The sequence below is a fragment of the Etheostoma spectabile genome, chromosome 15, assembly GCF_008692095.1.
Source record: "Etheostoma spectabile isolate EspeVRDwgs_2016 chromosome 15, UIUC_Espe_1.0, whole genome shotgun sequence".
NCBI classification, from domain to species: Eukaryota; Metazoa; Chordata; class Actinopteri; order Perciformes; family Percidae; genus Etheostoma; species Etheostoma spectabile.
In genome coordinates, this window is record NC_045747.1 from 7,170,213 (window position 1) to 7,196,891 (window position 26,679).

The window sequence follows — 26,679 nt, forward strand, 5'->3', positions numbered from 1 at the left end:
AAAAAAAAAATCCAATATGGCCTGAGAGTGTCAGTGAAATAAACCCCTGAATCCCCAACTCACAACACAGTCACACAAATCAAAACATGATTTTGTAAATTTGTATAATTATTTAAAAAAAAATGATGTAGTTATTTAAATTAATGTCCACAATAACATGTATCTTGTTTCCTTCTGTCAACCAAAGGATTTCCATCAGCCCAAATGGGCCCTGCCATAGCCCAGCAGCCCTACACAGGGACTTACACCATCATACAACCGTCGGTAGTGGTGGTGGGAGGCTGCCCTGCCTGCAGGTGAGCACACACACACACACACACACACACACACACACACACACACACACACACACACACACACACACACACACACACACACACACACACACACACACACACACACACACACACACACACACACATACTAGAGTGTATATTAAGGTACACAAAGGACAGTGAGGTCTGTAGATTAGCATGTGGTTAACCTTGACCCATAACCCACACTCACTCTGACTTAGCAGGTTTTTGACCACAGTTCTTTTTGAGGCGAAGATCATCAGTTTCTGTGCGACTATCTGTATGTGTATTTTCATTGTTTCATTGTTGCTACTGTGTGACCTAATGTCAAGCGGATGTGACTTTCAGTTTTGAAAGATGTTTTTACATTGGTTTAACTGTGCTTGAGTCAACATACTGTCAACATAATGTGATTTCAGCATCAAACAAGCGACTGGGATAAGGCCCAGGTCAAGGTGGCTATAGAAGACAGTTTACAAGAACAGCAAATGGAAATCATATGTCCTCCCATCCAATGGTTGCGTTTGAATAAAAACATATAATGTATATCTAATCCAGGGACGTAAGGAAGCTGGTTGTGTAGCTTTTCATTTCAGAGCAGGATTGTTTATTTGTCACGTTAATGAATACCCTGCAAGTGCACTACTGTTCAGCTTAAAATATACACACCAGTGTGTTCCGTATGTCTTAGGTCTGGGTATCGTTTAAAAAAATACCAGTACCAGTACCCTTAACCCTTGTGTTGTCTTCCCATCTTTGTCAACACTATTATCGCTTTTTCTGACATTTTTTGTCGCTTTTTCAATGTGGGTGCTTTTATGTTGTTTTTTTTTTAAGTTATTTGACATTTCTAATGTTGACATTTATTATTATTTTTACTTATTTCTATGTGATAAAAAAGAAAAGAAAAAGAAAATGGGTCAAATTTGACCCGAGGACAACATGAGGGTTAAAGTGATACCGACACCAATACCAGTACTTCATTTTTTTATTAAAATAATCATAAAAAACTACAAATACACTGCACTCAACTTCACCACACCAAAGACTGTATGGGTTGCAGCTGCTGTGGTAGCGGACCAATCACACGTCACATTAAATTGAAGAACGTTTGTGGTGATTGGTTGTTAGAAAAACCATACAAATAGTGTTTTTCTAGATCTAGGTACAAATTGGATCAAATGCAGGTATTGTTTGACAGGAGAAGGTTTGATACTACTTAATGGGTTGTTTTGGTCAATACCTCAAAGGTACCGATACCCAGCCCTAGTATGTCCACAGTATGTAAAACATTCACAAGTGTGGCTAGTATAGTTTTAGTCAGAATTGGCATCATGGCCTCCTCATCATGTTTCCTTGGTCAGTGAAAGCCACGGTACCTGGCACCAGTGTACAAATACCTTGTGCAAATATTTACGACATGGCACATCAGCACATGGTGTGGTGCCATGGTAGACCAAACCCTAATATAAGCATGTCTTGTTTTAGGAGCTATAATCGTTTTAAATAGGTTGAACCCAGGTAATCACTGCAGCAGAATCTAATATTATTGGTGTAATTAAGGTCTATTTATCAAGATTATTTCTGTTTTAATCTACACCCTAAAAGTCAAAACCCCCATAGCTGTCTGACACTCTTTCATAGCATGACAGTAAGCACTTTCCAAAGCAGCTTTTTATTTCCCATGAGTTTAGGGTCTAGTTTGATTACAGTGCATTTGTTAATTCCTTCTTGGGGCCTCCAGCAGATTTACTGGCCGTGGTGCAGTCATGAGACTGTGGTTAGCACTTTGTTCATCGTGACTCTGGATTAAAGCTGCTCCAAGGCTTTTAAGACTCCCCTTTCAAAACAAGTTACTTGATATTCTGATGATCATTTGTTATTGTTGTTTTTCATGTCAAATAAGGCAATAACTACTTTCTTTTTTCCAAAGCTATTTTAACTTTTTTGCAAGAAGTACCATAAGGCAAATGCTTAGCAACCTTTACATCTGATACAGCTATATGGGGGGCAGAAGAAAATGGGGGGAAAAAGCACATTTTTGCACACTTCAGCCTCAGCTAATTTAAATCAAGAATAAGTAAATTCAACTTTCAGTTTTTTTCTTTCAGTTTTCAGTTTTCATGTCCAGATATGGTTCAGAAAATAAAGAGACTGCAAATAAGCATTCAGTAAACTGTTGATAGGAAAATGTAATCACTAGTGATAATGCTCGGACCTAGTTCTCTTGTCAAGATCCTTCGAGCAGACATAACATTAACTGACATAATTAAGCTACATTGTTTAACCAACCCAACATATTCTGATATGAAACTATATCAATAAATAGCAGCCTACAGCTAACAGGCCCCTGGACAAAGGCATGTAAAAGGTTCTCCATCCCTCCTACAGAGGAGCAGGACACCCAGACGGAGAGAGACACAAAACGACTACAAACAATGTGTCTGCGGCGGTTGCATCTCTTTGTTGTTGTTTCGTCTCTTTGTTGGTTTTTTGGTATCTCTTTGTGTTTATATTTTGTCTCTTTGTCTTAGTTTTGTTTCTCTGGTTGTTTTGTGTCTATTTGTCATTGTTTTTCATTCATTTGTGTCTTTTTGTGTATTTTGGTCTCTGTGGTTGTTTTGTGTCTTTTTTGTGTTTTTTTATTTTTTTTTATTTTTAGCTTTCCAACAAGAAACTGCAACAGTCACTTCATACAGAAGTTGTGATCCAGGAGCTCTGAGCCTGTACCCAGTATGCCTGGGGCCCGTTTCAGGAAGGAGTTTTAATAAACTCTGAGTCTAACCCTGATCTCTGAGTTGATCTACCCTGAGATGGGAAACCCTAAGATGGGGATGAGTTTTTGGATCCGGAACGGCGGATTTGAATTGGTTATTATGTGCGTGCACCACCCCAATTAAAAGGCAGCATGAATGGAACCATGGTACTACAATTCACCGTGGTAACAACCACAAACAAACTGGTCGGCTGAAATACTCATGCGCACATAGCGAGGTTGAATATGTACAGTATTTAGTTAAAAAAAACAACAACACAGCGGCTGTAAAATAGCAGGAACTGGTGCGGGAGAAAATCGCTGCTCGAGTCAGTGCGTAAGATCTAATATAGTGTATTCAGTCATTTATTTCTTTTTAATGTCTCTGTGTAATGTCTGTGTGTGGCAGAGTTGGTGTCCTGGAGGATGACTTCACTTGCCTGGGGATCATGTGTGCCATCTTCTTCTTCCCCCTGGGTCTCCTCTTCTGCTTTGCACTGCGTCAGAGAAGGTGTCCCAACTGTGGCGCCACTTTTGGCTAGGGGGACCAAACCACAGCTCGTGCTCCCACACACACACACACACACACACACACACACACACACACACACAATCCAGCATTTCTGTCTTTTATTTTGTTGTCTTTTCTTAATATTGCACATTGCTGTTCCCATTATGTTATGTACAACAAGTGATCAAGATGATATTACCACAATTTATGTTTTATTAGAGGCACCTGTGGGAGTCTATTTGCGTCTGCTAGTTGAGGATATATTCTAGCATATGTGTCCAGCTGTCATCAGTGCCTTCACTAAATGCTGAGTGATCATCAGAGATTCCATCAGTCAGGATTTCTCCTGTAGATTTAGCTCAGTTATCTAATGATCTGAGCATATTCCTTTGTTTTTTCAAGCCAGAACTAACTGAGACACATGCTCAGGTTTTTCTTTGTTTTTGTCTTTGCTGGCCAACTGCATACATATTTTTATGCTTTTTAATATTGTACTCAACACAGCATCCATATAGATCACTGATGTAATAGCCTTTTCCAGAAATGTAAACCTTTTATTTGTTTTTAGTTATTATTTTTTTTTTTTCGTCAGACAGAGAATAACAGAAACGTCTTTAAAAAAGAAAAAGACGTGTAAAGATTTTTGGACGTGAACTGAAACAATGGACTTGTCTCAGGCAGAGAGCCTGCACCATTTTGTCTTTTTGTTGATATTATTTCTTGGGGCCATATTTGCACTGACAGTTTGTTTGATGATTATTCTGCTGGGTTGTGTTTTTCCAGGGCCAATGCAGACCTCAGGTACATACAATCTGAAACGCCCTTGACTTTACAACCTCAATCACTGTTCGGACTTCAAGAGGACTCTTATGTCAAAGCGCAGACTCCTTTTAATGTGAGGAGTTTCGCTTTGGGAAAGCATGCTGAGGAAGCTGAAGAAATCTTTCAATTATGTGTATAGTCTCTGAATTTTTATCTTAGTACTCTGTGAAGTCCCCCTGCCCCATTCCTCCCAAACCAGACAATCAACCGAGAATGTCTATGTCCCTGCATCTGCAGTATCTCTGTGTCTACGTCTTCCATCGTAGCAAGATGTTGTATAACTGTCCACGGCAGAAGAAAAAGAGGACTGAGTGGGAGTGATTCCAAAAAATATATATCTTCTTGCTTTTGAAAACACACTACGCACGCTCTTATGATTGAGGTTCTTACTTTTTATATATGAGTTACTGTAATTAAAAATGAATGCTACTTATGGTTTGACTACTTGATTTGATTTTTCTTTTATAAACAGATGGACATTAAATACATTAAAACAAAAGGAACATATAAGAACATTCAGAAAGACACTTTGTGTCCATTACTTGAGTAAGATAAATTAAACAGCAAATTGAAGAAATAAATCTTTATTTTTCATACAGCAAGTTCTATCAATGTTGTAATGTGGGCCGAAAACAAAAGTGTACACACACTGTAGTCTTAAAATACCATGTGTAATGATTTAAGCAGAAATTACTGCACTGTCAATGAAGATGAGGCAATTGTCCACAAGTTAAAGATTACAACAGTTAAATATTTTTACAGTAGTTATGCATGTGTCATTAAGGCAAAGTCTTGTCTCCATGATAGTCTCGCTCTACAAAAAGTTTAGTTAGATGGCAAAGACACTATAGCATCTGTTGTACAAATGTATATACAAGAGAGAGAGATCATTTGTGTGTTTTTTGGATGCCCGTCTTTAAGTGTTTGAATGTTTCTCTCCTTACAACAGTCAACATTTTAGTATCGACTGTGAGCTGCAACATTTTTATCAGGACCCAAAGGTGAAATGCAGAGGTCCTCCAAAGTACATTCTTCTACTGTCCTATGGCAACAGTAATTTTGACAATGAACGAGCAACAACAACAGCATACATACATTGCAGTATTTTCTTGACAATTTTTAGTCATCCATTTCTCAAGTGCAGGTAAGAATGTGGTCCTTTAAACATCACCACCACAAACAGAGGGACAAAAGTAGACATAGGAAATATGTATATCTTAAATATATGAGCATATGTTCTGTAAAATAAAACGCTCCCAAAATACTTCCAGGTGAGAGTTTTCAGCAGTAAGGGGATCCCGGATTCAAATGGCATTTGTTTTTCCTCTCAGTGCTGGCCAAGTTCTGTCTGGTTCCATCCAGATGAGGAATAGCTGAACAGTAAAGATAGGGCAGAGCTGCACGCACAAGGTAGATGACACAGAAATGTTGACGAGATGTGGGAGTGGAGGGTGTGAGGAAATGTGGACTGATCAGACGGCCGGTGCGGAGCGGTCGTTGGTGATGGTTGGACGTAGCCTGACTGTGGCAAATGGGTTTCCTCCTCTGTAAAAACACAGCAGAAATAAGTGATGAGTACCCATCTGAGAGAAAGGCAGATCATCTAATTTGTGTTCTTATGTGACTTACGCAAGGTAAGCTGGCGGAGGTCGTGAAGTGCCATTAGGCTGCATTGCCTGTGGAGAAAACACAGATTCACTATTATCTCTGAGTCACACAGTAAAACCCATGACAAATTTGCAATATGAATACCTCAATCATATACGTTGCTGTGTTTGATGTACAGTATACTGTAAGTTAACAGTAAAACACACACACACACTTTGGACTGCCGAAGTTTGAAGTTGAATAGGACACTGAATAAATAGAAGTGTGAGCAAAAGCGTGGGAAAGGAATCTGTGTGGAATCTGGACCTTCTGGAAATTCAAGTCTGTTTCATGATCATAAAAAAGTTCTCTCATGACAGGCCAAAGTCAGTTCCACTGAAGCTGAACACAGACAAGGTGTAGGGCAGATTTCAACATACAAGATTAGGATTTTGTTCAAGACACACACACACACACACACACACACACACACACACACACACACACACACACACACACACACACACACACACACACACACACACACACACACACACACACACACACACACACACACACACACACACACACACACACACACACACACACACACACACACACACACCATAGTTCCTTCTTTTCTGTTGCAATTAGAATATATTATCCTGTAAGCACAACAGAAATGTACAGGCTGTGTCCTGCATACTTAGTGTACTAAATTCAGTGACTTTTATTTGAAGTTGGAAAAATATGTGAATGCTCCTACAAAATGGCAATGAATCCTAAATGTCCAAAATCTCAATTTACTCCAATATAGAATATAACAGTCTATTTTATAGGTAGTAAATGAGTAAATGAAGGAGTGATTTTGGATACAGCCAATGCTTTGTTTAATGTTTGTCAGTGTCAATTGCTGAAGATAAATTATTGATCTTTCTGACAGCGGGCCCTTTCTTCCAGTTCTTAACCTGCAGTACTGCAGATCTTCCACAAGAGGTCAGAAGTGGCTAGAGTGACCCAGCACCGTTGATAAACAGATCTCTAATATACAGCTCTGGAGTTACCGGAGTCTGTCCAGTGTTTCAGTCTTGGCACTGTCCCTCTCACTGTGACCACTTATTCCCCACATGACATGAAGAGTTTCACATCTGTCCCCCTCTTACAGATGTTTGGATTACAAATCACGCAGCAACATTGGTGGCTGGTAAAAGACAAGCTTCTTTATTCACGTCAACTAATCTAATCTGCAAGTAAAATTCAAAGAGTGTTTCTCTACTTTTGTCGAATAATGACTGCAGTTTTAAATACACTTGTAGGGTGAACATGCTAATTCACAGCTCAGCCAGGGAACCAAGAATGTCTTCACCACTGTCTGTTCTGCTTGGTTAAACTTTGAGTATCGACACTAACAGGTTTATTTTTACTTTGCTTTTCACTGATACTCAGCATAAAGGTCAAACTAATCTTTAAACTTCTCTGTAGATCTCAATCTCTCATGTCATTCTCTATCTCTGTTTGTTTCCATCCTCTAAATATATAATATCATTCTTGTAAGTTTCTTTCACGAAAAGCACAGAACCGGTGAGTGTGCATTTTTTTTTTTCGCCCTACAGGCTCCTCTCCCCTTCCTCCCCTCCTCTGCTCTTCTCACCTTTCCTTGTCTGACAAACAAACATACAGTAATACAGGACTTTCTCCTAATATCAATGCAGAGCAAACACACTTTACCTAGCGGCCACATTAATTCAGTTTATCACCTGAGAAGCATGCTTATCATACTGAAAAGCACATGCACAAATGTGCACACACCAACACACAGCCTCAGCCACCCACTCATACACTGAGCGGAACATAAATCAGATTACATGTTTTACACTCTAACCGTCTATTATGTCAAGTCTATTATGACATCTCTGTGTTTTGAAAGCAGAGTTTTTATGAGTCACTAACAATGAATGGAGAATACACTTCAGTGGAACTGACCCTTACAGTACTTTCTCTGGAAATAGGAATGGAGTGGCATGCATTGAAGATGGAGAGACAAGTTTGCAGATGTTGAGATAAACAGACAAATTACTTGAGTAACTGAAAGAATGAAGATAGAGCGACAAAGAGGGAATCTGGGTATTGGGTTCCCCCAGAGTGGAATTCCATCATAGTGCCCAGTCCGACACACACACACACACACACACACACACACACACACACACACACACACACACACACACACACACACACACACACACACACACACACACACACACACACACACACACACACACACACACACACACACACACACACACACACACACACACACACACACACACACACACACACACACACACACACACACACACACACACACACACACACACACACACACACACACACACACACAAACAGAGTGCGTAGTTTCTTCTTTTCCTTTCCAGTTATATGTTTTGGTGTAAACAGGCCGTGTCCTACACATTGACTGTCAAATTAGTGGACAGAGCACATGTGACATCCCCCATTGGTTTGTGGAGATCTGCTGTGTTTCGTCGAGTTTGCTGTTACGGGCGCAGCCATCCTGGTTATGGATATAATGTTAGACAAGTGGGAGGAGTGAGTGAGGAGCTGCTTACACTATGTTACGTTACACACTTTCACTGGCAATCACATCATAGCCACGCCCTAAAACACCCCTTGCTTTATCACAGATTTTCAAATCAACAAGACCATAATTCAAAAAATGAACCTCACTCTGTGTAGTAGAAGACTTCAAACTAGCCATTGAGACCATAAACACAGTATGAAAATGTTTACGGAGGTAATAAATCAAGTGAAAAGTGGGTCACTTTCTCATAGACTTCAACAGAAACTGACCTCCTTTTGAAATAAAATACACATTTTATACATTTATATAAATACATTTTATACATTATACATTTTAAGTATATCATATATACCTGATCAGAAGTCTTCAGGTAGACTAGAAAAGCAATGATGAGTAATGTAGTGTGGAGTGTGTGTATGTGATCGTGCCGACAGGGCAGGTGTGTTTGTCCCTGAAGAGCCACACCACATTTACATATTTCCAAAACAGACAAACTACAAAAGCTTTCATAAAGAAAAACCGCAACTTGCTCTTCATGCTATGCAAACGGGAGAACATCCGTAAAGTAATGACTGTGGTCAAGTTGGTAGTGGAAGTGGTTGAAGAAATAATAATAATAATAATAATAATAATAATAATAATAATAATAATAAATAATTTAAAAAAAAACATTAATAACATGATAAGAATGATTATATGTTACCATTTGTGATAATGGACATATTCAAAAACATCTACTGCTGAGATTTAGAAAGTTTCATCATTATGTTCTCGTCTCTATCCTAATGTCTCTGCCGCTTACTGGAAAAGAGACTCCAGGAGACTCATTATCAGCCCACCGGGCATTGTTAAAACGAAGGCAATCTTCTTTACAGCTGTGCTCTAATAATCAGCCTCTGTCTTCATCCCTTACTACCATGTGAGGATGAACCAAGTCCAGCAAAAGGACCGCAATTTTGGAAAACAAGCGTTTCCTGGAGTAAATCTGGCAGTAGCCTTCATAAAACATCCCCCCTCCCCCCAAGTTTCCAATCCACCTGATTTAAGGTTTTAATACAAGTAAGCTGCTCAGTAAAGGTGCCTTTTGCAATTGGCGCACATATAACAAACAGTAAGCACATTTCTGTCTTTATTTACAACAAATGAGACATTCTCCAACATTATGTACCACTTTTGCTTCATATTGAGTCAAGAAATATTTTAATTTTTGTTATTTTGTGTGCTTCTTTCATATTTCTTTGATAAAATGATATTTGTATTTTGATTTATTAATGTAAAAAAAGCCTTAAATCTGTATTGCCTGTGCAAGCAGAAAACTAAAATACCTTGAACAACCACTCGTCAATATGTGCTCACATGCAATTGTTCAGGAGACATCCACACCGTAGAAGTTTTACCTACAGCAAACTCACTACTAAAGTTTTAATGTGTACGTCAGCTGACACAAAGTGTATCAAAATGGGGTTCTGTTTCCAAGGCAGACATAAAAAGCTCATCTGACACACACACACACACACACACACACACACACACACACACACACACACACACACACACACACACACACACACACACACACACACACACACACACACACACACACACACACACACACACACACACACACACACACACACACACACACACACACACACACCATCAGTTAAGATAAGGCTGCGGATACAGTAAGTATCAGGTGAGATATAAACAGACATAGCCAGTTCCCAAACCCAAGGACTGACCGTGTTATCAGACGAGGAGGAGGAGACCGCAGAGGGCGTGGGGGAGTGGTGGTGGTGGTGGTGGTTGTTTGTGGGGACAATGCTGGTGTTGTTCTTGATGGCGATTCCATGCGGGACGTCACAGTAGTCCGCTGGGGGGAGCACCATGGTTGCCTCGTCTGTCTCTGTGTCCTGATGGTGGAGGTTGACCACGCTTTTACTACGGTACGGGGCAGCAGACACACTGCAGAGGAGCAGGAGGAAGAGGAGGGGTGGGCTAAATTAAACTTATTTGCATAAGTCTCCTGGCATGTTTGTGTGCTCCTGTATTTCTATCTTTGAGGGCTGTATCTTTTAGTTTAGGGTTACTAATGGAATGGTTAATTCTAAAGATTTTCAGGCATGATGTTAAAATTAAAGTTATCTGGAAAAATTCCTTAAAGACAAAAGAAAGGAAGAATGTGTGTGTTGTTGTGTCCCCCAGCGCTGGTTATAGTTTCAACTTCCTGTAGCAGTTGGCTGCCAGTCTCTCTGTAGGAGGTGCAGCACATTAAGATCTAATAAATTAATCCGACAGGGATTAGTCTTTTTGAAGAAACGGCTGGAGTCGACTTTCTGAACTCTCTCTCTCTCTCTCGTCAGCAACAAAATCCATTCATCAGCACAAAACATCCTGTTTCCTGATGTTTTGCTGAGCTTGTGTGAAAAGTCCAATTTCAGATTAATTCCAATTACACAGATTTGGTGGTTACACATTATTTATATGAGCAAAATATACTACGAATCACTGGTTTCTATCAATGTTTCCTCCCACATATTGCGTTACGTCATGTAACACAACACAGTGTTGAAATACAGAAATAATAATGATAATAATAGTACAATTCATTGGGGCTTTCAAGAAACCAAAAGGGCCCGCTTACAAAACATTAATGAAAACATTAATACAAGCACAATAGCACCTGGATAAGGTGAAAACTATATTGGGTATGCTAAGCTGAACAGATGTGTTTTTAAGTTGTTGTTTAAATTGGTCCCAAGTCTGAAAGAGAAGCTTCACATGGTTAAACGATTGAGGGTATTGAAAACAGAATGTGACTTAAGCCCAACAGGAATTAAAGGTTGAGGAATGGTGGAGTCCCCAATAGGATTAGAAAGGTTATCACTCGAAGAGGAGTAACTAGAGGAAAAACTGCCAACAATACAGTTGGCTGCCACATGAAACCAGCTGGTGTGTGTGTGTGTGTGGCTGGAACGTGGAGTCTCCTTACCTGTTGTTATTCACGAGAGGCTCGGAGAATGGACGACAGTAAGATGAAGGGAACCAGCCCCTCCTGCAAGACAGAGACAAAGAGATAGAAGCTAAGTTAGGGATGATTACATCTGTGGTCTATCCTGCTGCCAGCCGGCCTTTCAGCTTTCACTGCACAGCAATTTGAAAGCCTCATTAAATGATTAGCAGAGAGCCCTGCCCTCTGCCTCCATCTCTTGACCTAAAGAGACAGAGAAAGGTATGCCTATGGAGCTACGGTAGCAAAAAGCTGAAATTCATCACAAAATATGCACCCTAATAAATGGAAGCCTCTGACTTATATGCCTTATTGATTATTTTGATGGATGTTTGTCATCCTAACAACAAATCAAACTTTATTTGTACAGCACCTTTTATACAGGGGAGTGCAGTTCAAAGTGCTTCACAGATGGCTGACAAGCCCATAATAAGACAGTATATTCAGTAAAAACAACAGAAAAGACAAAAACAAACAAGACCAACACATGCGAGACAAAAACAATGATGGAAATGTAATAACCTAGATGTAAAAGCTATAACAATAGTAATAGCTGTAAAACAGCATGAAATAAAAACTATATTCAAGGACTAATACAAATAGATTCCAAAGATATAACAACAAAAACCATGACAATAAATCACAATAATATGGATTTAAAAGCTTTAATAAAAATAATACATTTAAAATAGATAAATAAGTGATACTTTCACTAGATTAAATATATTAAAAAGACAAAAATAAAATCAATGAGAGAAAAAATATATTCATAATCCATAAGCCGTGCTCTCAGTTTTATAAACGTGAGCAAAGTTAGAAAGATATTCACAGATTCAAACTTCTGGGATCAATTACTCTATAGCAAAATTATATTAAATAATCTTTAGCGATACGAGCAGTCCTCCAACCTGGAGAAATAAGATTGGTCTCTAGTAGCAGCCAGCAGTGCTTAGGGACCGTCTATAAACTAGAACACAGACACAAAGATATCTATTAATTTAATGATTAAATAAGGTTGTGTCTCCAAACTTGTTTTTCAAAAGTAAGTGCTGTAGTACAACAAGAAGAGACACGTTATAATTGAAGTAAGTTTGGAGACACTACCTTATTCAATCATTAAATTAATAGATATTTTTGTGTCAGTGTTGTAGTTTATAGATGGTCCCTAAGCACTGCCGACTGCTACAAGAGACCAATCTTATTTCTCCAGGTTGGAGGACGGCTCGTATTGCTAAAAAATTGTTTGTGTCTCATTGTTAACCTTAATACGTTAGGAAAGATGTGTCATTCGTGATTTAATATAATTTCGCTATGTAGTAATTGATCCCAGAAGTTTGAATCTGTGAATATCTTTCTAACTTTGCTCACGTTTATAAAACCGAGAGCATGGATTATGAATCTGTGAGAAAAGTTTATTAAACTGAGAGCACGGATTATGAATCTGTGCAGGCCGTTTATTAAACTGAGAGCACGGATTAGATAAGGTCTTATCTCGATTTGGAGCTTGTTTGTTTAAAGCATGAATGATTCTTTGTGCTGGTTTAATACATCCTCTCCGTGAACCATCACCTTAACGTGGTGGAGGTGTTTGTGTGTCCCTATGAACCTGAGGGCTGTGTTGTTGGGAGTTTTGTGCTCCTGCTAGGGTCTCCCTTGGCAAAGTGGTCTCATACTCACAAGTCCCAGACTGAGCCCCGCTACGTAGGAGTTTACCCCGGTGGACGAGAAGGGAAAAGTGACTGTTGATCGTGTATGCACCAAACAAGAGTTCAGAGTACTCGGCCTTCTTGGAGACCTTGAATGGAGTCTTGTATGGGGCTCCAGTTGGGGACTCCATAGTTCTGCTGGGGTATTTTAACGCACACATGGGCAATTATGGAGATACATGGAGAGGCATGATTGGGAGGAACGGCCTCCCTGATCTAAACTAATTCAATTCAATTTTATTTATTGTAGCTCTCACTTCATAACAAGTGTTATCTCAAGACACTTTACAGAAAGAGTAGGTCTAGACCACACACATTCTAGTAGTTCCCTCCAGAGCAAGCAACAGTGTGACAGTGGCAAGGAAAAACTCCCTTTCAGGAAGAAACCTTGGACAGACCCAGGCTCTTGGTAGGCAGTGTCTGACGGCTGGTTGGTAAACCAGAGTGGTTGTCTGTTGTTGGACTTCTGTGCTAGTCATGGATTGTCTATAACAAACACCATGTTCAAACATAGGGATGCTCATACGTGTACTTGGTACCAGAGCACCCTAGGCCAAAGGTCAATGATCGATTTTATAATCGTTTCATCTGATCTGAGGCCGTGTGTTTTGGACACTCAGGTGAAGAGAGGGGCGGAGCTCTCAACTAATCACCATCTGATGGTGAGTTGGGTCAGTTGGTGGGGGAAGACTCTGGACAGACTTGGTAAGCCCATTTTGAAGTAGCCTACATGGACGTTGTCTGTATTCTTACTATCTTACAGATGAACGTGAGACGCTAGATGCAAGCCATGGACGTTAGATGCAATCCATGTCCGCCAGGCCTAAGATGGTGTGGTTCTGATGGCATCATCGGCCTGTGACGTTCAGCACTCACTGGATCGGTTCGCACCCGAGCGTGATGAGGCTGGGATGAGGTTCAGCACCTCTAAATCTAAGGCCATGGTTCTCAGCAGGAAACTGATTGTGTGCCTTCTTCAGGTAGGGAATGAGTCCTTACCCCAAGTGAAGGAGTTTAAATACCTTGGGGTCTTGTCAATGGAGATGGAGGTTGGTCGGAGAATCATTCAATTTCTTGTACAAAAAGAGAGATGAACAAGAAAGAAAAGCTCTCTATCTACCAGTCAGTTTTCGTTCCTACCCGCACCCATGGTCATGAAGGTTGGATCATGACCAAAAAAACAAGATCCAGGGTACAAGCGGCTGAAATGGGTTTCCTCAGGAGGGTTGCTAGCGTCTCCCTTAGAGATAATGTGATGTACACAGTCATCCGTGAGGAGCTCGGAGTAGAGCAGCTGCTCCTTTTGCGCCGAAAGGAGCCAGTTGAGGTGGCTCGGGAAAGGAAAGTTTGGGATCCCCTGCTGGAGCTGCTGCCCCCGCGACCCAACACCGGATAAGCGGACGAAGATGGATGGATGGATGGATGGATGGATGGATGGATGAATGGATGGATGGATGGTTTAATACATGAGTCAGTATCTCCAGACTTCAGAGACCTATGATGTTCCTGGAGGACTCATTGAAAGTCAAGCAGCCATTTGTTCGTGCCCACACACACCAAAATAACTTCATGATGGAGGTGAAAATTGTATTGAGAACATGATGAAGTTAATCTCAAATGATTTTATTAAATTAAGTTGGTCCAACAATTTCTCACCTTGAGCTTATTAAAACAAGTTTTTTTTCAGCTTAAAAACACATTTATAGGAATGAAAATGTGTTTTAAGAAAAACAAGTCACAGCTTGTTTCTATCACATGTTCAGACCAAGGACAGCGTGTCATTGTGCCGTTATGGTACAAGATTGTTCGTAATCAGTATGTAGCCAGTCAGCAGTCACTCTGTGTGCATAAATGTTAATATTTGCACATCTGGTCTAAAGAATGAACGTTTCCTGTGATAAAAGAGAACCTGGAAAATAAACCTCACTCAATCTCACACATATTAAGAACAGCTTGTATTTATTTAGTGAACCGGTTTACTGAAACAACTGTTAAAAAACATCTTGCACAAGGACAACTCACTAGTACTCGTAGCCAGAGACGTTCACTTTGCCCTACAGCTTCTTTCTGGCTGGGAAAGCGAAACTCTAACAAGGCTGTTTGTATGATAAGGTAGTGGGATCAAATGTATGTAGAGAAAGGAAAGTGACCATGATAATAATAATACACATGGTCACTAATGTTGCTGTGGTGTATAATGTATTACTAGTGCAATTTAACGCTAACTGTCTTGCTGACATACATCCCTCAGTTCATCAATAGTGTGTTGGTATCTGAATCAGTCAAGGTGCTGCCAGGCGAGCTGTTGGGATACACCATCAAGGCTGATATAAGAGAAAAGTAGAAACCCAGCGAGAGACCCAAATGCATCAAAGCCAAACCTCATGCAGGACATCTCGTCAGATGCTGTGAGGTTATCAACATGATCATGTACACTTTTTAAGCCTTTAGGCACTCCAGCTCGCCCTGCTTGCGGCAGTGAGGTCGCAAGACCAATGTTTAACTTTGCTGCAGCCTCACTTTTGAAAGCAACTCTGAAATGATTCCTTTTCCACCCTTGATCAGTTATAAACACATTTGCCAGGTAATTTCCATTGATAGTGGTAAAGATCAAACCGGATGAATGATTTAAATTCAAAAACACTTTCAAAGGCTTCAGATCAAATCAAGTTAGACATCAAAGACCTGAGTAGAGTGGGCTTGGTTGTTGCCTGTATGTGAGGGAGAGCAGGTGGTACTCTGAACTTCTCTCTCTGCCTCACTCCAATCCGCTATCGTACATCTAAGCCTCAGGCCATACTTTACTTTGATTTGATTTCCTTATCAGTGAGAGTTCCAGATCAGGCAGCACTCAGGCAAGCCTAGAGCTGTGTGCGTATGTGTGCATGTATGTGCGTATGTTATGTTCAGCATTACAATCAAGTGAGGGAGCATCTGGCCAGATCGGACAGTGCAGTCCAACATGTGTCAATCACCTAACTGGTAGGAGAATGGAGAAACAATTTTAAACAATTGATAATAAAGGCCATGATGAGGTGTAGGGGATTATGGTAAATGGACACAAAAAATGAATGTCTTCTTAATATTCCCTAAAATATAAGGTAGCTGAGATATTTATTGGTTGTTAAGGTGTGCACAGACATGTAGTTCATCACACGTGTAGTTGTGTCCTTATGTACAGAACAGCATGTGCAAATGCCTTTCATTAGACGTGTAATCATACTCTTTGGTAACATATAGAACATGTATGATTTGACTCACTTTGAGTTTTTCTCCAGCTCGCCGTACATCCACCCATCTCTCTCGTCAGGGATGAGCAGGGCGATGATGTCTCCCTCGTCAAAGCTGAGCAGTGTGCTGCTATTGCCGGCAGTGTGGGGGAAGATGGTGCGCATTCGCGGCCTCTTCACTATATTGTTGAGGCCAGTGGCAACAGACACAGACCTGGCAAGATTGTTCTCCTCGCTGTTCCCGTGGTCTTGAAGGGAGGGAGGAAAAAAGATGAGGATGAAGATTAACAGTTGAGAATGCAATAATAGACCAGAGCTTAGTGACATCAACATCCTAAAATGCTCACAATGTTATGAGCCAATGCAACATTTAGCTAATTAGCAATTGACGCAAAGAACAGCAGAGGCTGATGGGAATGTCATTAGTTTTGCAGGTATTTGGTCATAAGCCATTTCATGACAACTCATTCAATGGTTGTGGACCAAAGAGGTGGACCAACCGGCAGACAGATATACATTGCTAAGTCTAGGGCATGAACCAAAAATAATGCAGAATAAACATTTATTTCATCCTGGAATAGAGTTGAGTAGTAGTACCAAACTGCAAAAACAAAAGTACTCAACCTACAGTAAGTAGAGCATATGCTATTGATCTAGGCAAGACAAAGGCCATTCACATAAAAGCTGAAATTCTCAAAAGCTCAAAGCCACAGTGGCACAGAACGAGTTGCCAGATGAAAACCAATGCCATATTCCATGCCATAATACCTATGCTGTTGCTGGTAGTGCTGGTTACACTGGTGGTGTTGTTCTCCTGGGTGAACATGTTAGCCAGAGGACTGGTCTGAGCCTTCAGAGGTGGGGCCGGGGGAGCGGACATGTTCTGCCATGAGAAAATTGATGATAATGTTAGCATGTGTATACAGTGCAGAGAAAAAGAAAGTAAACTTTGGAATTACCTACATTAATGCATTATTAATCCATAAAATGTAGTCTGACCTTCATCAAAGTCACTATAATAGACAAATATACTCTTTGTTAACTAATAACACAAATAAGTGTTTTCTGCCTCAAATCCATTCAGATTCTGTTAAATGTATTTTGTGTAAGCAACCGCAGGTGGACACACGGTCGTTTTTTCTCAAAATCATCAGTTTGGATGATTGTTATGCATATTGCCTTTGGACAGCACGTGCCCAAGAGAAAAAGACAAAGTGTGTGTGTGAGAGAGAGAGAAAGAGAGCTACTGGTACAATTACAAACGCACCAATGTCTGTAGAACACACTCATTTCTTTATGCCAATATAGGCCAATATGGTGAGAAGGCACTGGCAGCAAGATGCCTGAATATAAATGAATTCATATCAATTCGGACACATTATCGTCCATCACACGGTTTCACTGTGGACATTGTCATGTGCCAATACAGAGGACGTCACCCAAGCAATGATCCACACATGCAGAAAATTTGGTTGAGGTCACTGTTGTAAAATAATAATTAACTAGTTACTTAAACCAAGGTTTCACTTTTTCTTTTCTTTTTCCAACTTGACTTTGTTTAATGTTCAAGCAAATAATTCAACAAATACACCAAAACATGCAATTGTTTTATGTTACTATTTCAGGCAGATGCAGCTTGTCCATTATTGGGACTTTGAAGAATACCAGACTAGATTTTATGACTAAATTATGCAAAGATGCTGCAATTTTATGGTTCACTTCCTATTTCTTGGCTCCCTTTGTGTGACATAAGTACTGTTATTTATATTTGACTGTTTAATGTTAGCAGTAGTGGCCTCATCCAAAGCTAAACATTACCCTATAAAGCCTATAAAGCTCATTAGCAAGATGCACGAGTTTACAATCTAGTAAAAGACAAGAGGCATTTGAACTTATTATTGTAAACATAAGGGATACATTCATGTGAAGCTGCATTGTGCTTAATAATGCAGTTAATCTTGATCAAAATTTGAAAATAAAAATAATTCATATATTTATGCATACTTGTCTTTACATAACATATGAGGCATTTATCTCAACTCCACATCTTAAATAACACTTTCTCTCTTCATTATTTTGCAAATCTATCCAGCAAAGTGCTCTGAAATCCTATAATCCACTCTGTGATCATTAGGTATCTTTCAATAATCTATCTTGCGATTGTGTTCTACCACATAACAGAGATAAAGGACTGCATATGTAGCATGAGAACACATCTTGATTTGTCTCTTTCTTCCTCCCATCATACCACGCTATGCCGTGACGGGGAGGGAGAAGGCAGAGGTGTGATGGGAACGGTTGTGCGCAGCCCCTCAATCATCGACGTTATGCTGTCGGGCATTTCGGAGGCGTCGTTGCACTGGTCCTGCCAGCTGTTCAGCTTTGCGGTCAGCATGTCTCTGGCCTGTCAGCAGGGAAGGACATAAGAAGAGATATTAAAAGAAAATATGAGTAATCAGTAGAAACAGCACACGCATTTTCATCACTATGGTAACACGATGCATAGAGAGCCCTGAAATTGTGGGTTTAGAAATCACATGTTCTTATGTTTTTTTTAAATTATTTTTTCTAATTTGTTGATTTGTTTTCTCTGTGAAATATAATCTGACGTACTTAAAAGTTGAAAAAAATCTTGGTGACCCATTTGGATTTCTCGTGGTCATTTCAACCCCACATTTAGTCTAAAATAAAGATAGTGCTAAGCAAAGTGTTTAGTCAAGGAAAAGCTTGATTCTAAGATAATGAAGAGGCAGGAGTGACTTGTACCTTTTCATGGAAGGAAGCAAACTGGTAGGAGAACATGCAGTGCTTGTCCACCAGGAAACAGAAGCGTCTCTTCTCCTCCAGCAAAGCCTCCTTACAGCCGTCTGCGATGAACAACTGCATGTCCATCTGACGGCTTGTCAATGTTTCCAGGCACTGACAACAAACACACATATAATACCATATTATATTGAGAATATATAAAAAGCCAATTTAAATGGATTGAAATCAATTGGTTTGTCTTGTCATCCACTGTCTTACAAACTACCATCTCAAATAGATCATCATGTCTTATCTTCCAGACCACACGGTTTGCAGCCGTCTAGTCCCTTTCACTGGCGATCTATACACAAACCCAACAAAGGCAAATTATCTGAAAGGAGCAGGATTCCTTTCTGATTATCCTAATCTCTCTCTTGCAGGGGGAAGAGGTTATTATAAAAGTGTTTACTGTTTTGACAGATGAAGTTGCATTTATTGTTAAGTAAAAGGATGGAGCAACAGGTGGAAAAGGAGACAGGGCAGTTGTACCGAGCGGATGTCTTATCTACACCAACAGCCTGAGATTATTAAAAGGTCAGAAGGCTACTTAAAAGGATCTTCAGGCTAGTGTGTGCCCTTGTGCATGTATGTGAAAAGGTATTTTCTATATCATTTAATATTCACCTTTGGTTAAAAAAATAAATAAAAAAATCATCTTAAATATCTTGGTTTATTTCATACAATTTTGTGAACAAGAATAAAGACAATACTCTAGTAAATGTGAATATGAATGAACTGAATTAAGAAGACTTGTTTCAGGAAAGAAAACAACATTCAATATGTATTGTAATGTATTATTAATGTAGGATTATTACCAGGGCCCTGGTGTGAGTATTTGTTAATGTTACCAGTATATAATAATTTATAGGATTTACATTGTGGCTCATGCAGTACATTTGTATGATTTCTTTTTTGCTCACATAACACATATGTATACACATATATATATTCTCTCCACTAAAAGTACAATACACAACAGTCAGAACGCCCAACAAAAATCAGAGTAAATGGACTCCTTTTAAAGTATTTTGTCCGTGATTCCTTATCAAAGCTAAAACGTGAGATATTATTATGTCATCTTGTCATCCTCATCCAAGTGCCTGGAATCGGCATGCAACAGTTGTTGGTACAACGGCACACACACCCTCACTAAATCGCTGAGGGATTTACTTACAAGGAAGCTGTGGTGGGTTAATACTTGCATTTTAAATTTCTCCACTGTTATCTACTGTGTTAACCTACGCCCAGAAACAGATTGCACATGAAATGGTGTTTGTTAATTTGATTGAGAATGTTTAACCATTATATGGAGTGCAAAAATAAATTAACCAAAATGTTTGTATAACTGTTCCTTAGGGTGTTAACATGCCCTAACAACTCATACAAAAAACAATACTTTTATTACTTTTGTAAAAAACAGTCAGAGAGTTTTCTAAAAACAAGACATACACACCGTTGTGTCTACATTCAATGCTTAGTAACTCAGAGGTGATATCATCTATGTCAAAAATGTGTTGTCTGTCTGTCTGGCCAAATGTAAATCCACTGCTATATTGCCAGGAAATCCTATCATCAACCCAACCATTTAGAGTTGTTAATATCTCGTCCAATACCCAACATTATGACAACAGGCGTATCATTGTAGCTGCGTGTAAACAAATAAGCAGATGCAAATTTCTAAAGCAAACACAGCAATAGAATAGCACTCTTATTCCCATCACTACCCAGTTGTTATCCCTTAATGTCTCTTTTGCTGCCTTTGTTTTTTTACAATGACCTCACTAAAATTTTATATCCTGCTGCTTTAACGGCAAGCTGTACTGCAACATAATTATAAAGTATCTTCATAGAATATGATATGTAACAACAAAGTGAGATTGGGTTTTCAAGGTACGGTCGTACAGTTGACCATAGGCACATACTGAAAATTTTAAATTACCTTTAATGTTGCTCAAAACTAATTCAAAGAATAGTCTTGCTTTGTTGACATCCAGGACGTATTTGACTCAGTTGTATATATGGTATGTGTGTTAACAACTGACCAACTGCATGGACATAGAGTCTGTGAAGAGTACGGTTTTCAGCCCCACATTCTTCATTATCTAAGCAAAGAAATAAACTAGAAGTTCCTTCTATACTGCAATGTAAAAAACCCTACGAGGGGTGGCAACAGAGAGACGAGACAAAGAGAAAAACACACTACAAACTTAAATAAAAAAAAAAAAAAAAAAGAATCACACTTTCCCCTATTTGACATGAGACAGATCTCATCTTTATTTATCTTATGTACAGAGGGTAAAACTTGCACTTATTTTGTTTTGAAGAGTCCTTTAATCAATTGACTATTTTTTAATTTTTTTATTTTCCATCTCTGCTTTGCTTATAGAACGACATGTTTCTTGGCTTTAAAGTGTCTTGTATCTTGTATCTGCTCCTGCCTCTTAACCTCAACACCCTGTCTATTTGTCTGTCTGACCTATCTCTGTGTCTGTCGGGTTTCCAAATCCTAACACCTGGCCTTAAATCAGAAAAGTGAACTCAGCAATGAGTGAACACTCGTTGACGTTGGGGTAGAGCGGAGAGGTGAGATGGAAAGAGGAAACAAAGAAGGTGAAAGAGGATATAAATATAGTGGGAAAAGAGCATGGAGGAATGAGAAAACAAAAGAATGAATGACATGAGAGATGAATATAGGAGACAGGAGGGAGGACGTCTATAATTTCTAAGATGCCACAGGGAAAGAGTTCATCATATTTCCATACCAAGGGTTTCTTTTTTAAGTATCAGTGCCTTTGTAAATTTGAATATAGAGAGGGGGACAAGAAAATAGTGAAACAAAGACATGTTACAATGTAGGACTTTGCTAAGATACCTGACACACTTAACTGGGGATTCAACTGAAAACTTAAGTTTCAGCTATTTCTGCATCAAACAAACTGTCTCAGTAGTCCACATGAATAAATACTTCTTCTTATGTGTTTGAAATAGAAGCAAAGTGTTGCTATAAATGGCATTGTCCACATTTATTTCCATGGTGTCCAGGTCTCTGTTTATGACCTGATGGCCGGCAGCCATTAAGTGTGGCGAGTGTGCAGCACTTGCATCTAAGTCTATACAGAGAATAGTTAAAATTGTACAGTAGTTTATATCGAGCAACACTGGTCAAATTTCCTTCCTTGTGTAGTTGCTTGTTTGTGCATGCGTGTGTTTGACATTTACGGTAAGCGTATTGTCTCGCTTCCAGTGCTCCCGTGTCATGGACGCTAGTTTGCTGCAGCTCCGCACCGTGGAATCAAAATCATGTGCTTCCGTAGCTAGCCAGGGCTCCGTAGCTGGTGCGGGCCAACATACTGTAGCTTTTGCAGGCCCCGAGCAGCCGGGCGGGTGGGTGACTGGCAGAAAGAAGCGTAGCACTGGCTCTAAACCGGGGAGTGCACATTACAGCAGTTGCGCCAACCCGGAGACAATGGCTAACCACCAACATCTTTGCCTTTTAACCCTTGTGATGTCTTCCCGCCAACCTGTAAATTGTTTTTCTGAGTCAAAATTTAAAATGAAAACCCTTTTATCAACACCCATTGAGAAGCAAACTGTGGTTATTGCAAAACTGTGGTTGGTGTGCAATGAAGAATATGTTGTCTAAATAAAGCCATTACTCCCAGTCATAATAATACTCAAATTCCTAGAGGCTCTGACCGGGGAGGGCGAGTTTCAGCCATCTTTGATTCAAACCTCTTAATTAATGCTAAACCTCAACTAAATTATAATTGGTTTGTTTGTTTGTTGAAAGCCTTGTTCTTAATCTTCTACATACAACATGTTGTTGTTGACTGAGCTCCAGCTCCATATTTTTAATTTTTATCTGAGTTCTCTAAGTTTTTATCATGTAGTCCTTAAATCAGGCAGAATACTTATTGTAGGTGATTTTAATATCCAGGTGGACGTTGACAACGACAGCCTTAGTATTGCTTTCAACTCACTACTAGATTCAATTGGTTTCAGTCAGAGTGTGCATAAGCCCACTCACTGTTTTAACCACACACTCAACCTTGTGCTGGCAAATGGCATAAAAACTGAAGATTTAATAGTATTTCCGCGGAATTACTACTTCTTACTACCCGACTATACAAAATTAGATAAAAGCTTCTATACTATATGCCTATCAGAAAGTGCTATAGCTAAATTTAAGGAAGATATATATAGATCCAACAGCATTTCAATCTTTAGTCCCTCCAAAATTAATAATTTTGTAGATGATGCTATGGCCTCGCTACGGACAACTTTAGACTCTGTTGCTCCTCTCAAAAAGAAGATGATGAAGCAAAGGAAACGGGCTCGACTACTGTAATTCCTTACCATCAGGTTGCTCAAATAAGTCCCTTAAGACTCTCCAGCTGATCCAGAATGCTGCAGCATGTGTTCTGACAAGAACTAAGAAAAGAGATCATATTTCTCTTGTATTAGCTTCTCTGCACTGGCTTCCTGTAAAATCCAAAATTGAATTTAAATCCTTCTCTTGACCTACAAAACTCTAAATGTAGAGATGCACCAATTGACCGGCCGGTAACCGGGATTGGCCGGTTTTCATGTGATCGGCCATACGCACTCGGGCGCCACATGTTTAACATCGCACAACATCAGCATCACACATACAACGCCGCTCCATCCGCGGTTTTTGAAATGTCAGAAAAGCTCTGCAGAGCAGTCTGCTCTCCTGATCTCAGGCAAACAGTCAGCCGCTCTTGCTTCCCTCTGAGGCTGAACAACTGGAACAAGAAAACCGCACTAATAGCTACAGCATATTGGAAAATAGCATTGGGCACACTGACATTGATGAATTTACTGTTTATCAGACCCCAGATGAGACAAGAAGCTAATGTTAATGTACAGCGAACGCTGTAGTTGGTCCCTCTGCATCTGACGCCCTGCTGCAGGAGACGCTGTTTATTCTTCCAACACGCTCTATTACTGTTACTGTTTTAAACATTTTCTAGGTTTGTGGGGATGTGTCGAGTTATAAAAAGTTAAAAAACAACGTTGTGAAAACAATGCATTTGTGTTTTATATATGATGCAGCCAGGTTAGAAAATATGCATGTGTTTGATCTGTGGCCAAAAACGACCCCCAAAGGTGCAGAGTTTGAAGGCAGGTCCTTCCTCATTGCAAAAGACACAGCAAAACACACAGCAAAGATACGCCGGCATGTTGCCATGCCAACAAAGGACCAATGAGAATGAATTTGAATGCACCGGGTGAAAAGGAACCGCCCCAAGGTGCAGGGGATAAAACTGTGTGATTAAGAATGATCAGGACTGGTCTAATGTGACTCTATCAGGGGAAGCATCGATCAGTCCGCTGTCAGCTGCAGTGTTATTATGGTGTCTGTGCGTTACTGTCTTTGTCTTATTATCTTCATCATTCTGTTGCATTAAACCTTTTCTTAATTCTCAATTGGACCTCAGCCTAGTTAGTTACAAAATTCTAACAGATGCATACCGCTCAAAACCAACATTAAAAACCTAATCTTCCCTTAGCGTTTAGTTTTGCTGCTAAACTGTGCAGAATGAGCGGTGACGTTAAATCATCTGTTTCAGGTAACAGCACCCTAGGGTACCGTCTATTTGCTGGATTGTTCCGAGGTAACCGTAACGTTTGCAGATAAGCCCGTTGGTATTGTTCATATTTATGCACAATGACAAATAAAGCAAACTTGCTAAAAAAAAAGGAATTACACGCTGTTTTCAGGTAACGTTACTGATGACGTTCAAACAGGCCTGCTTGTGTGTTTTGAGAAATATCTTTATACTGCAAGGCTATATTCATTTTATTTTTGTAATTAAAATATTTTATTGCCATTACCCGTTTTCCCTGTTTTCATACATACAGAAGTTTAGTTTACTAAATATATCAAATTTGTTTAGTTGGGTATTGGATGTGAAAAGCAGGAAATTGTTCTTTGCACATTGCACTTTAGATGTGTGTGAATTTCCCACACCAGGTGTAATTTATATAGTTCTATTTTATAGGCATTGATCATCTTTTCAAAAAAATGTTGTATGCAAAATGTAAAATGTACTATTAAAGATAAGATAGAAAAATATTTGTGTGTGCTTAAAGTATTACGAAAATATGAAATTGGAATCGGCAAAAATCGGTATCGGCAGGCCAAACTCAATGAAAAATCAGAATCGGCCTAGAAAGTTGTAATCGGTGCATCTCTATCTAAATGGTCAAGCACCGTCATATCTTGAAGAGCTCAAAGTAGAGCCCGACCGATATGTTGGCGGGCCGATATTATTGGCCAATATTAGGCATTTCCCGATATATCGGTATAGGCATTTATAATGGCCGTTTTTTTTAAATTGTTTTCTTTATATTCATTCATCAGAATCTGATAAATTAATATTTAAAAAATAAAAACGGACTGTCAACCATGACAAAATGTTGGCGTTGCATAGTTTGTCCACCAGAGGGCAATCTAAAACTTCCCTGATTGCAACACAGATTTCATTTTTTTATGTGTTTTTGTTGAAAGGAATTTAAGTTTTATAACTTAAGTTTGTATTTTTTTGCATTTTATTTATCAGAACTTTAATGTATTTTGATGTTCCTCTGTTCTGTTGTGACAATAAAACAAACTATCATGATTATTTTAGTGAGAAGTCATAAATAACTACAAATAACTAATGTTAGGGAAATCTGTTTTGTAATGCGCTTCTAGATTTTTTAAAAATACAGTATATGTCGGCTGATACATCGGACTATCAGATTTTTAAATAACCAAATATTCGTATTGGTCTTAATATCCTTTATCGGTCGGGCTGTAGCTCCTAGTACCTTATTGTCCCTCTAGAGCACTGCGCTCCCAAAAGGCAGAGTTACTTGTGGTTCCTAGAGTCTCTAAAAGTAGAATGGTAGCCAGAGTCTTCAGCTATCAGGCTCTTCTCCTGTGGAATACGGCACCCCATCTTTTCTGTGCTTCTCTTCATAGTATTCAGATTCATCTACCAACCCTTATAGAACTGGCTCAGGTTTGCCTTGCACCAGCTCTGAGCTCCTCTCTCCTTTCCTTTTCCATCTGTGTGCATCCATGTCCCAGGAATACTTGTTACTAACCCAGCTCTGGAGAGCTTATTCCCCGGAGCACTTATGTTTTTTGTCACCCAGCAGTATTCCTTGGATTAGGACAACTATTTCTAGTCATAGTTCCATCATCTTTATTATGACTATTATTGCCACTGTTCAACACACCCCCAACAAACATTGCCTACCAAAAGCCTGGGTCTTTCCGAGGTTTCTCCCTATAAGGACGTTTTTCCTCACCACTGTCACACTAAATACTTGCTCTTGGGGGAATT

General features: G+C 39.5%; 2 protein-coding genes and 1 long non-coding RNA gene across 3 annotated transcripts in view; 2 read left to right on the forward strand and 1 right to left on the reverse strand.

Annotated features, from left to right (window-relative positions):
* Positions 1-4,820, forward strand: part of bri3 (brain protein I3) — a 6,326-nt gene extending 1,506 nt beyond the window's left edge. The window contains exons 2-3 of the mRNA XM_032537387.1: positions 188-296; positions 3,461-4,820. Coding sequence (XP_032393278.1) covers positions 188-296; positions 3,461-3,593 — 242 coding nt within the window. The 3' untranslated portion in view covers positions 3,594-4,820. The remainder of the gene's footprint in view (positions 1-187; positions 297-3,460) is intronic.
* A 132-nt stretch (positions 4,821-4,952) lies between these two features.
* Positions 4,953-26,679, reverse strand: part of baiap2l1b (BAR/IMD domain containing adaptor protein 2 like 1b) — a 34,585-nt gene continuing 12,858 nt past the window's right edge. The window contains 8 exon segments of the mRNA XM_032537385.1: positions 4,953-5,929; positions 6,014-6,060; positions 10,313-10,535; positions 11,563-11,625; positions 16,548-16,764; positions 17,285-17,399; positions 18,765-18,920; positions 19,283-19,435. Of these exon segments, the coding sequence (XP_032393276.1) occupies positions 5,857-5,929; positions 6,014-6,060; positions 10,313-10,535; positions 11,563-11,625; positions 16,548-16,764; positions 17,285-17,399; positions 18,765-18,920; positions 19,283-19,435 (1,047 nt within the window). The 3' untranslated portion in view covers positions 4,953-5,856.
* Positions 25,059-26,679, forward strand: part of LOC116702875 (uncharacterized) — a 4,667-nt gene continuing 3,046 nt past the window's right edge. Inside the window, exon 1 of the long non-coding RNA XR_004335276.1 lies at positions 25,059-25,153. This is a non-coding gene — a long non-coding RNA (uncharacterized LOC116702875). The remainder of the gene's footprint in view (positions 25,154-26,679) is intronic.